Source organism: Lissotriton helveticus, chromosome 5_1 (genome assembly GCF_964261635.1).
Source record: "Lissotriton helveticus chromosome 5_1, aLisHel1.1, whole genome shotgun sequence".
NCBI lineage: Eukaryota > Metazoa > Chordata > Amphibia > Caudata > Salamandridae > Lissotriton > Lissotriton helveticus.
The window spans coordinates 1,822,264,665-1,822,277,900 of record NC_136065.1 but is presented as its reverse complement, the minus strand read 5'-3'; the positions used below and the strand labels follow the sequence as shown (position 1 = coordinate 1,822,277,900).

At 46.1% G+C, this 13,236-nt stretch overlaps 1 protein-coding gene across 2 annotated transcripts in view; it reads right to left on the bottom strand.

The window, feature by feature from the left end:
* The window catches only part of SLC4A1 (solute carrier family 4 member 1 (Diego blood group)), a 154,890-nt gene that overhangs the window by 122,265 nt on the left and 19,389 nt on the right, over positions 1-13,236 (bottom strand). Inside the window, exons 4-5 of one of the 2 annotated variants that reach the window (XM_078645185.1) lie at positions 9,654-9,731; positions 8,209-8,319 (exon numbers count right to left, since the gene is read on the bottom strand). The exons of the other annotated variant lie outside the window; for it this stretch is intronic. Coding sequence (XP_078501311.1) covers positions 8,209-8,319; positions 9,654-9,731 — 189 coding nt within the window. The remainder of the gene's footprint in view (positions 1-8,208; positions 8,320-9,653; positions 9,732-13,236) is intronic. 2 annotated transcript variants of the gene reach the window in all.

The following is a 13,236-nucleotide window of genomic DNA, read 5'->3' as shown; positions in this document are numbered from 1 at the left end:
CCAACTCAATCATCACAGCCACCTACCCAGACTGGAAACACCCCACAGTAATCCGCCTCCTCAAGAAACCCTCAGCAGACACGAAGACGCTAGCCAACTTCCCGCCTATCTCCCTGCTACCCTACACGGCAAAACTCATGGAAGGATGATAAAGAAATGCCTAGCCACCCACCTCAATGACAATCACCTCCTCAATGTCCCTCAATCTGGATTCAGGCCCAACCACAGTACAGATGCCGCCTTAATCACCACCACGGACAACATCAGATGATCATGTACAGAAGTGATACCATGACACTCATCCTATTGTACCTTGCTGCAGCCTTCAACAGCATCTCCCACCCCCTCCTTATCCAACGACTGCATGAAGCTGGCATCCAAGGAGCCACACTTTTCTGGATTTGATCCAGTAGGTCAGCCTGGCCCATTCACCTCGAATGCCATAAACCATATCTGTGGAGTTTATCAAGGATCCTACATGACCCCACTTGCCATCATCATCTGCGCCCATGAAATCAACCTCAAAACCTACGCTGACAACACCCAGCTCATACTCTCCCTCTCCGACTAGACACAAAATAGCTGCACCAATTTCTACTCCTGCATGACTAAAGCCACCAGATGGATGAAATCCAAACTCCATCAAGCTAAACACAGACACGAGAGAAGTAGTTGCTCTGGGACTCCACCAGGGGGCCTGCCGAAAAAAGGACCCACACCCCTTCTGGCAACCCAAGCAAACAACCTCTGAATAGTAATTGACAACCAACTCACCATGACCAGCTAAATGAACGAAGCCTCCATATCCTGCTTCCACACACTCAAGATGCTCAAGAAGATCTACAAATAACTTCCCCCCAACACTCGCACAACTGTCATCCAAGCCCTCATCACCAGCAAGCTGGACTACAACATCGCACTCTGTACTGGAATCAACCCTCAACTGACCAGAAGACTCCAACCATATAAAACTCTCTCACTCCGCACCTCAAAGACCTTCACTGGCTCCCAATCTACAAACGAGCACTCTAAAAACTCTGTCCTCACGCACATATACAAAGTCTTACACAACATTAGCCCGCGACCTCAACAACTGCATACATTTCCACAAAACCTACAGACACCCCACTCAGCCGGACTCCTGTGTGCACACACACCACGCATACATTGAACCAGATCTGGCAGCCGTGTCTACACCTACCCGCTCCTAAAGACTGAAACAACCTGCCCTGCACATCAGAGCCGCCTCTGGGCTCTTTACCTCATCCCAGCCCTGGCTCAGCCCTGTGTCAGTGCTGCAATACCCTCCAGGTGAGTCGTGCGCTATACAAATACACATAACATAACAGAGAGTGAACCCATGTTGGCGCACAGAGAGGTCTCATGGTGTTAGAACTGGTCATACAGCATACAGAGGGCAGTCCTGTGGTATGTGGTGTACTGGTGCACTGTGTCTTAGTGTACTGAGAAGCCCCGTGCTGTGTAATGTGATCACAGAGGTGCCACTGAGGTTACCGAACAGGTCTAGCTGAAGCCATAATGCCCTTTCATGGTCCGGGTTTGGAAGGTCACACCCCGTACACAGAAGTACACGACCCATCGAGGTCGGACGGAGGACAGGTGATGTGTGCACATCGGAAGGATGGGGGGGGCGGTGCACCGCTCGCCCCCGCCCCCTCGCGTGCCCCTGCACTGCCACCCGACGCAAGCAAGCAAGGGCCGGGCCGACAAGCTCCGGCCGCAGACGCACGCCAGTCAGATGAGGGCGGATTGTGTCTGCACTTAAAACAAATGCTTTGTTTATTATCAATAACCTGTCACTTGTACTAGAGCGTTTTATATCCCGTGTCAACAGCACGGCGGATTCTTGGCACGTGGAACAAAAGATTCCAGGCCACAGCCCAGCAGGAAAGCGGCCAAAGGGCAAGAGAGTGAAAGGGCATCAAAGAGAGGGAGGAACAGGTGGGGGGTAGTGGTTGGGGGGAGCTTTGGGGAGAAAGAGCTTAACAATAGGGCTCCACACGGGTTTCTTCAAGAGAAAACATGTTTTTCACGTGGAGAAAAAAAAAAATTAAATGTGCACTAGATCACAGGGCTGTATTTCCCCACTGTGTACATACAATTAAGCACTGGGGGAATGGGAGCCATATGACATTCCCAGTGGTACCCCTAGAACCCTGCAGCTGGTTCCGTTTTTAGGCTATATGCTGGGAATGTTTGCGAACAGAAAAACAATGCAAAATCATGCTCAAACTGAGTTGTCAATCTAGACTTGTGTTGTTAATCAGGCCTATGTATTTAAAGGGCCTGGGAATAATGTACTACTATCATTATACTGCCTGATCAGATGTGACTTGTTGCTATTTGTTTATTACTTTAAGGCCACTATTTGTCTCCCTGTCTTGGGCACTCAATGTCAAATCCATGTCTTTCCTCTATCTCCCATAGTGACGCTAAATTGGATATGAGTGTGCTTACTATGCTGATTTTGGGCATTATCCAATATGGATATATTTGAACAGATTGTGGTTTTGTTACTGTTGCTTTGCAGCTGGGCTCGCTCTATGCAAATCCACATACATTCAAACATACATAACATATAAACTCATGTCTGATTGCATTTTTCAATTATATATGTAGATCCTCCATATTTCTGGGGGATTCGTTTTTAGGTCTTGCTTGAACAGCACATGTGCTGCTCTGTGAGCCATGTTGTATTGGAGTATGTACTTGAAGCCCGCCCACTCTCCGCCCATATTTGTCATTGGCTTGTGTCATTGTCCTTCGTAAATGCTGGCTTCCGATTCGTTATTAGGCTTATTAGTCCCTCCTTAGTACCGCCTTGTCTTCATTTGTAACCTCCCATGAGGACTGGCACTTTTACTTTGGTTGTTACACGGTATGTCTTCTTTAGCCTGTAAGCACTATTTTCTTTAATGAGTTTCTCTTGCTGCAGGAGAGCAGGAGGGTCTCTCATGCACAGTTGTGATCACTGGCTTGTTTAACTCGTAGCAAACGGAGAGCTCTTTAGGGGCCAAGGGAGACAGAAGGGGGCAACTCAGCGATGCCTTTACGGAGGTCGAATGTGCGTGATATAAATTCTGCTAAATCTGGCGTGTTTTATTTTTTGAACGAACATCTATGTTAAACATGAATATGCTTTAGGTTTGCTCCTCCGCTCACTTGCTAAAGACCATGAGTACAACAAAGGACTCTTACCCTTTTTTCTTGATTTGTTCCTCTGTGAAATGGACCCAAAAAAGAAAGAAACTCTTTGGCTGCAACTGTCTCTGGACCCACTCCCTCCAACCGCGAACCCGACCTGAAGGTATTGGAGAGCTTTACTGAGCAGTTCTCCAGTTCCAAAGTGGCAGCTCGCTGCGCTTTGTTCCTCTGCTCAGATTACCTGTAAAGGGTAGGGTGTGCTTTCACCCCCAGCTCAACATTGCTCTCGCTCATTTGCTTTTCTCTCCCTGCCACCTTGCTCTGTCTATCGTTTGCTTCCCTATGCCCTCTGTGCCCCTTCTCTCATCACACCATCAGTTTTGCTTCCCTACACCCTCCCCGTCTGTGTTCCTGCTGCTACCTTCTGTTTGTACCCCCCCCCCCACACACACACACAGACACTTTCAAACAAGCATTTGGAATGCGATAGGTCTCGCATTTGTGAGAGTTTAAGCTATTGGCATCGCAAATGACAATGCCTTTTATTTATGTTTTAAAAACCAAAACATAAATAAAAGACACTGTCATTCACAATGTCAATAGCTCAAAATCGTGTAACTGTGAGACCTATTGCATTGCAGATGGTTGTTAAATTTGCAACACTTTTTATAATCTTTGGGAATAACAATCTTTTTAAGTCCCGATTTGGTCAGTGTAGCTGTCAAACAGATCTACTACTTACAGTAGACATAGAGCGGACTTTAGGACTGCCCCTTTCAACCATTGGCTTTCTTTGACTAGCCACTTACAGCCATGGGCTTGAGACTTTGTCAATTCCATCTTGATTTATCACAGTGACGAAATCATTTATTGCTCACCTAATACTACTGGCTGTTGAGGTGTATCGCTCCACTGCTTACGTTGCACTTCGTGTGGGACTACTTTACAACTATAGCCTTCTCTGTCCATTCCTGATGGCTCCTTCCCAAGTAAGGTTAAGATCTTTGTTTGAAAATTATATGGCCTTACTCGGATGTACCAAATCTCAATCGTAAATTATATGGCGGTACAGTATATTTTGTGCACAGGAGGAGTGCACAGGGACACATGCAGGTTTCAGAACAGTAGAACAAGCTGCTCACAAGAAAGATTCCTGCTGTAGATCTGCAAAGCCAGATAATCATGACATCAAGGAGCACACTTACTCCTCTACCGTGGCCTGTCAGAGTACCACAAGCCTTTCCTTTCCCAGCCACTGAAGTAAAAATCAAAAGCTGCCAGCTTCCCCTGGCACTCTTGCACTTCCCACTTCCGGTCACACTCACAGAGTCTCAAACGATTGGCCGGATTATCAAGGCGTGACACTCTATTTCCTTAAATGATAAAATATCATCGACTGTGGCTGTTAAGTGAATACTGATAAGCTGGGGCTGACCAGAGCCTTTAAAAATGGCTGCTGCTGCAACTTTGGTGCAAGCTGTCACTGCAGAGTAATAGGTGATCCGGTCTAGGGACTAAGCTGCTGACATCCAACCTGTGGACCTGGGTATGGGCTTGACAGAAAATAATGTCATCCCAGGTAAGTCTCCCTGTGCCTAAATTGTAAGTACGCTAGTAACAATTCTATTAGAAATATGTCAATTCCGCGCAGACATACACCATTTTATATACCTGCCTACACCTTCCACAATGCACTCGTAACACTGCCTGGTGAGTGATAATCAAGTTAAAATCAGAGTTTGATATTGCTGGTATGTACTCGTTGCCGGCACTGGCCTTGAAGCTATAATGACTGGTGGAGTCGGTAACATACCAGTCAGGTGGCAACCCTTCAGTGTCTTCTAATGAAGTGCCAACGCTATGCGCTTTAACACAAACCCTAGCCAATTGGCTTTGCCAGTGCTCGTTTTTTGCTGTTTCAATCACTGAAGCAACCAATGAATGATCCAATTGGTCATATATAGTAAAGTCTTATCAGCTCAAGAGCCATATCCATGTTAGAAACAACCCGGGGAATGGAAACTCACCAGAAACAAGAGAGAGAGAATAGACACAGCCAGAGAATGGAAACAAAAGAAGAGAAATCCTGGGAAAGGAAAACTCACCATAGACAGACAGCAAACTGAGGGGTCGCAAACAGCAGTCTCCTGAATATGAGATACACTAAACATATGCACAATGCTAGACTCACATGGCACAGCCTGGAGGGTGGAAGAGACCCTCTGGAGAATGAAAGGCTGACAGGAAATACCCAGAGAATGGAGAACTCAGCAGCCGTGAGAGCAGAAGACTCGTGAAATACTGGTGGATGCATTAAGGGAAGCCTCGTGAACAGCATTAGAGGCCCGAGGCACTGCAGGGCACTGGGCCCTGCCTACACAACCACTCACAGGAATACAAATGTTTAACGGAAAATTAGTGTTAAATTCTGGTCTGCATGGAGCCCCTGTGCTCATGGGGCCCCCGGGCAACTGGCCAGCGTGCCCACGCGTTAAGATGGCACTGCTCGAACAACTTTAATCTCTCATTTTACAACCAGGAGAATGGACGACTAGCAAACCATGGAGAGTGGGAGACTCGTAAGAGACAGCGCAGAGAATGTGATACTCACGAGAGAATCCAGGACGATGCATGGCACATAAAAGACAACCGAAGCATGGGAGACTTAAAAGAGACAACCTAGAGAATAGACGACTCACAAGAAACAACCTGCAGAATGAGATTTCAGAAGAGACAACTGAGACAATGTGTGTCTCATAAAAGACAACCAGGATAATGGAAGACTTAAGAGAGATAACCTAGACAATGAATGGCTCACAAGAGACTACTTGCAGACTTGAAATGTTAGGTGAGACAACGACGAGAGCGAACGACTTACAAAAGACAGCCTGGACAATAGCTGACTCTCAAGAAACAACCCGGAGGATGGAAGATCTAGACGGAATAACATGGAGAATGGAAATCTTAGAGGAGACATCATTGAGAATAGAGATCTTAGAAGAAATACTATAAGAGAATGGATGACTCACAAGAGACAACCCAGAGAACAAATTCAAGAGCTCTTGAAGGCTCTGGGAGAAGGAACCTGGACACACCTCTGGGGCTCACAGCACCCTAGGGGAATAGGTACCAGGACAAACAGCAAGAGTTCTTAAGACCTTGGGGGGGCGATTGTCTCCAAGGCAAAAATAAGAAGAAAACCAGGACAATGAAAGACTTAGAAGAGACGAACTGGAGAACCGCTGACTCATGAAAGACAACCTGGAAAATTGATTGCTTAGAAGAGACAAGCAGGAAAATGGAAGACATAAAAGAGGCAACCTAGAGAATGGATGATTCATTAGAGACAACCCAGAGAATGGAAGGTTTAAAAAAGACAGCCCAGGGAATGGATGATTTAGAAGAGACAACATACGGAATGTAAAAATCACAAGAGATAACTTGGAGAAAGGAACACTCAGAGAGGAAAACCAAGAGAATGTACGAGTCACAAGAGAATGGAACAATCAGAAGAAAGAACGAGAGAACAGAAGACTCACAAGAGACTGTCACGAAAATTGATGCATGTGTGAAACAATATAAAAATCAATACATGTATCCATAAGAATAGGAGGAGTAAAATAGACCCAGATGGAGAAGGAGAGACTCACAAAAGAACGTTGTGAGAATAAGAAAGCCATGTAAAACCACCATAAAAATGTACGTTTTGAAAAAGCAGGAGTATAGAAGACTCACTTGAGACAACCTGGTGACCGAAAGACAGCAAGAAAGGCCTGGAGATTAAAAGTCCCATGAGGGATTGGAGACAGGAATGCTCACGAGAGACAGACATAGTAATAACAAAAGGCAGCTACTGAAAGCGAGACACAAAAAAAGACAACATGCAGAATGCATTACTCATATTAGACATTCTGGGGATGGACTGCCAGAAGAAACATGGGTATCAGAAGACTAACATGACACCGTTTTGGAAGTGGTAGACCTACACCTGCAATTAGAGAAAGGGAAAAGTCTTACCAAAGAAGACCATCCCAGATGGGAGAGGCACAGAAATATCCATCCATCTTGTTAGAAAGCCACGCCGTCTTGTATGATCTTTGCACTGCTTTTCTCAGTTGCCTATTTACATTTATCCCTTATCTGCACCACCAATTTGCTGATACATGAGTCATAGGGTTCCCACAGTCCCTACTATATCCTTTTGACTGTGAAAGTCCTGGCTCCTGGGTAAGGAGAACCCATATGATGTAAAAAAAAATGGCGGAACAGATCGGCAACTGATGGGAATATTTCACCTACCCTCGAGGTTTCTCTTTCCCAGATTTGTTTGACCACGTGTATTTAACTCAATTGAACTACACATAATGGATCTCTTGGCTTTTTCCACCCACTAGAAACTAACACTTGTTATGTCATTGGTTCTCTTTGAGTTGAGCTTTTCTTTTCTTCTTCTCTGACTCCTAGATACTTTTTGTGTATTAATGTTATAGGTAGGGGTGTGTATCTAGTTCTGAGTCTTTAAACTAGCCCTTGAACCCCCTTTCAAAAATAGTGTGTGTTGTAGTGATGCAATATTATTGCCATGTGGCATAACACACAAACAGAAAGCAAGTGTTCCCAAAAAACAAGTTTTCACACCAAGGTCAAGAAATGTTGGGATTTTAGCGCTCATGCTTTGGTTTCTAACCTGCAAGGACAGTGAGCAGAATCAGGAGACTTTGGTTTCAAGGCCCTAGATGAGTTCCAGTACAAGGGATCTAGACAAGAGACTTCACGTCAGCGCTTCCAAGGCAGCCACTTCCCTCTCCCTGTGCACCTCCTGCAATTTTTCGTTGCATAGAAATGTGCCCCAGATTAAGACAAAATACAAAGGTTTCTTGATCGCCTCACTAAAGGATATCTGAGGAACGCTCAACCTAGAGGATAAGGATGGACCGCCCACTCCCTTCCATACAAACTCTGAGATTTCATAACATGGGGCAGGGAATGCTTCCTCAGATCTCACCCTCCCACCTCAAAAACCCCAATTAAATCTGAACCTACTTCTGTCCTGCTCGCGATATCGTCCTGCCTTGCCCAAAGGGACTCCCTCCTTTCTTCTCCTCTTGCTCAGGTTATAGGTTCCACGGTTACCCCACCAGGATGAGTGCCTGAAAAAGCAGACACCGGTCAGAGCATAGAGTTAGTGCCAGTGCTGCCCTGGGGGGATATTGCATCTTTTGCTAGCTGTGGGGGAGGGGAAGGGAAACCCGAAGGGGCACTAGACAGGGGACTGGAATTCTCCAGCCTCCAAATAGATATGGAAAAAAGAAATTCTAGACATGCCCCAGCACGATGAACCAGTGGAGCAGCATAAGATGTGTCATAAGGTGTGTCACATGCATGTCTGCTCACATTTGGTTCACACGTTTCTCCCATATGGAGTAATGACTTCTCTTTCACTTAAGCTCCACCCCATCTCAACCACCCTCACTGAGACAAACCTACATGTTCAACTCATTCAAAATCCCTCAAGCCTTTGTTTAGAGTTTAGAGAGAACAGTCAATCCTCGAATTCCTGGAGGAAATTTTAAATACGGAGTTTAATCCACCTGTTGAACTTCCTCCACTGTAGGGATATAGATGTGGAGGAAATCCAACTGGTGGATTCTATTCCCTAGTTAGAGTTTCCTCCAGTCAGGCCCCTACAAACTTAAAATGAAGCCCTTAGTCCTATGAAGCACTTGATCCCACTCAGCCACCCAAAAACATATGTGGTTTACGGTTCCCAAAAGATAACATAAAATTATTCCCAGACATCTTGAGTTGGAATATCACTACGCAAGAAAGATAGTATGACCATAGACGGAGCCATGCTAGGGACGTATTTAGAGTTTCATGGACAGGGCACCATGCCACAAACATGTTTCTGCCAGCGGATCCTATGCTGGCTCCGCTGGTGGAAACCGTCGACTGACAGCCCGATGAAAATTGGGCTGTTAGCGAACGGACTGAAGACCATCTGCATTATTGAGGCCGGTGTCATTATTCCTGTTTGACCTGTCTGGGTAAGCTCTGCAGTTCTGAACAGGAAATAGGATTAATTACCTCATGCACTGTGAACAAATTTCCAGAGTATTAGGGCTCTAAAGTTTTTAAACAAATTTTTAAGAACAAACTCCTGCTTTGGGAATTTGTTTATGATAAACAAAAAACTTTGCTGTACAGGCGCATTGAACATGGTTCCCACATAGCAAAGCTCCAGAGCATTCACAAGAGCCGCCATGGTGGTGACTCGTCTCAAGGCACAGAGTTCTTCGTCTGCCTGGTGGAGTGAATATGGCAGGCTGCAGTTCAGAACCACAGTGGTGTACATCCCTCCGTTGACCTATCGGAACGGACTACTGCCTGTCAAAGGATACCTAAGCCCCTTAATAGTAAACATTTCAATTGAGGGGTGGGTCAATGTGTAAAATGAAGGACCTGTGGCTGGCCAGACACTCATCTGAGGAGCTTCCGCACTCCTGACTTCTTCTGTTCAAGGGAGAAGGTGCTGCTGTCCCACGACCCGGAGTGAGATCCAGACCCTACACAAAACAGGCTGCACCATTAGCATGACCACAGCGAGGAAGCAAGCACCGAGACCCAAAAGGCAGGCAGCCAATATCTTGCTAAAGAGTAAATGAGCAGCCAAGACCCTGCTTCACTGGATCAAGCAGACAAGTGGCATCCTCATCCACATGGTCTGAAAACTCTGTGCCAGCATGTGGACGCTATACCATCCTTCAATCACATACTGATTATTCCGTGCAATCGCTCAACATTCACTCAAGAAAAGAGAAAATCTTGGGGAATGGTAATCCTCTGCTAATCTTGGGGGTGAATGGGGTGGGGGGTGGAGTCAGACTGATGAAATATCTCCCGACTTACGACTGCTGAGCGATAGAATCAGTCAAACTGAAATCCGAAATTCTACTTCTACCTATGCCACATGTGTTCTTATGTTATGTTATGTTACATTACGTTACATTAGGTTATGTTTAACCCTGGGCAAAGCACTACGCACCTCTTGCGTAGTTTGCGAAGTTTGCGCAACTTTGCACTATGCGAACTGCACGAAGCACAGTGCAACATGCGTAGCGTAGCAAAGCGGTCATTTTTTGCTTGCTCGCGGTCCTCAACGTCAAGTTGGCGAACGCGAGCAAGCAAAATGACATCCTTGCGAGACTTTTTCCTTGTTCGCAATCAGCAACATCAAGTTGCCGATCGCGAGCATGGAAAATAAACCTCCCGGCGAGATTCTCAACGTGGGGAGGTCTGGTTTCTCATTGCGAGTTGTTACGCATGCTCGCGACCGCTCGCGATGTGAAACTACCAGTTACCTTTGAGAAAGCTGCAGCTCGAGTAAAAAACTACTTGAGCGGCAGGAAAGAACAGCTCGCACTGTGCAAGATGCTGTTTTCAATGATTGCACAGTGCCGGATGCTTGTCCGCACTGTGCAATCATTGAAAACGACATCTTGCACAGTGCGAACATGCCACTACGCAGTTCACGTAGTGCTAGGCGTAGCTCGCGTAGCGCGAAATGCACTTCGCATAGCTACGCGCAGTGCTACTTCGCGAACAACGCCCACCCCTAGTTATGTTATGTTATGTAATGCTATGTTATCTGAGATTTGCAAAGCACTGTATTGTCTGTCTGAGTTCAAGGAGCAGAGTGAACTATCAGCGGCGTCACCCTGCATTCATTCTGTACTGTGCTTGGCCTGGTATAGTTCCTGCCCAGTGGTCTCAAATCTGACGCCCAATGGGGGGTGCTCCTCTTGTTTTGTGTGACTGCACCCTCTAGCAGAGTTTCAGATGTTTCCTGGACTAGTTTACCTCAAACTGTACCCACAGTTCTAGTTGAGAGTAGCCACTGCCCTCTCACAAAGCTATGGGAAAACTGATCGTTGATGGCAGGTGGTAACATATGGGATGTGTATAGGTAATTTCCCTGTCCCGCTTGGCGGGTAGCTTCCAACCCTATTCTCATAACTGGGACTCTTCTCTTTCCTCTGAGTGCCATGTGGTGTCCTCAGTAATTTTGCAGTAACAGTATGACTGGTGTCCTTTAAGAGAAGCACAGTGACTGTGGCCTCTTCTCAAGATCACAAGGAAATGAGTGGGAATGTCTTCCACATGTCTACAGAGACCCTCTCCAGACAGTTTTTTCCTGCATGGTTGTCGGATCCTAAGATCCATAACCAAAAGCACACTCAGCAAGAAGAACAGGTGGAATCCTGGGCAGGGATGTGTGTCCTTCTTCCATCTCTTCCTGGGTACCTAAGCAGAGCCAGTAAGACCTGCCAGCATCAGAGTGGACACATGACCCTCTGTAGTGTATGGCCACTGCACACATCCTGGACCTTTTGGTGTTCTCCCTGGTTCATTTTGGGGAAGCACAAGAAGATACTCTATGAACTGATTCAATGGTTCCCTGACTTTCAAGGGTGGCAACACCTGTGATTGGCCACTAGTTTTTACACCAGTGACCACAACAGTGGTTACACACTGACACTCCAAAGTCAATACTTTAGCCCCCTTGCCCCTTGACTTCTGAAGACGCTCCCTGTATTTCCATCGAGGAAATTATGGGCCAATTGTGGGAAACTGGGTTGCCGAGGTCTTAACACCATGACTATACCTAGAACTGCAGAACTACCCCAGCAGCTGTACACTGCGAGGAAGAGACGGACGGTTCTGTACAGAGGGTCAGGCCCAGACTTGAGTCCCAGATGACAGAGACCTCCTGTGAGAACAAGCCTGAGCAGAAACAACCCACCCAAGAACAGAGGATCAATTGTCCAGCTCTCTAGTGTCACCCAGAAACAAGAACAGTAGCAATCAGAACAGAAACCTGTAGTGTGGCCCCGAAATATTGCCAATCCTCCTTGGTGATTGAGAATGTGGACTCTGTCCCCACTCTGTCTTCTTGTGCACCTACTACATGCAGTCCAGCATTTGCAAGATGAACTTGGGGTTGTGCATATGACGGCATGGAACTCTCTCCTAATCTTCCACCTGATCACACCGCTGGCAGAGAATACTTTAGGTATACATAGATCCCCTAATCCTTGTGCACCTGACCTAGAAGAGCAGCAGCACATCTCCCCTTGCACTGGAGCCTTTTGACGTGATGTATACATTGTGAACCCCGTCATGCTGATTTTGGTGCTTTTGGCTTCATCTATCAAGATCCAACAGTGCCTGAGATATGGTGGTTAGATGCTATGTGGTTCCCACTGGAGGCCAACAGCCCACAGGGCTCAGTGATTGCAGGAGGACCACTGGGTAGAGCCTAAGCCAAAACCTTTTGACCTCAACCAACCCATTTTGAGTACAAGTCTTTGGAGTTTCCAAATGTTGAAAAAGATTGAGGGCCTTATTTAGATCTCAGCGGACGGAATACTTTGCTACAAACATGACGGATATCCCATCCATCGTTTCCATAGGATATAATGGGATCATAATACGGCAGGTGGGATATCGGTCAAGTTTGTGACGGAGTATTCCCCTCTGCCAAAATCTAAACCAGGCCCTAATCTCTTCCCAACATTTAAGACAGGATTATTCTTACTTCAAATCCTTAGGCCCTCCTAGCGATCCTAAAGAAAATTGCTCCACATATTCCTTTAGGTGGTGGATTTGTTGGTGGGATTTGGGCTGTTTGCAAACATCAAGCTCTACAGCACTGAATTCCCCATTGAGTGTCATACTTAAGAACTGTCTGACAGCTTGCAGAAATGTGGATGAACACAGTCACAGTTGCTTCGAAACTGATCTTTGTATTACCTGTGACGGGAATAACTTCAGAATTGGGAATCTTCCTCTTGTCCCTAAGCAAACTGGTGAGATTTATACTTAAGAGTCCTGTGCCCCTGGGGCTCTGCTGAGAGAATCATCAGTTTATTAGGACTCAGTGTTGCAGTGTAAGTAATGTCTAGAGGCAGATGTTCTAAAAGTAGGTTTCTATCTGAGCTCCAGAAGATGTGACTCATCCCCACAAGTTACTATGTTGCTTGCTGATCATTATATTGACTGTTCTATTTA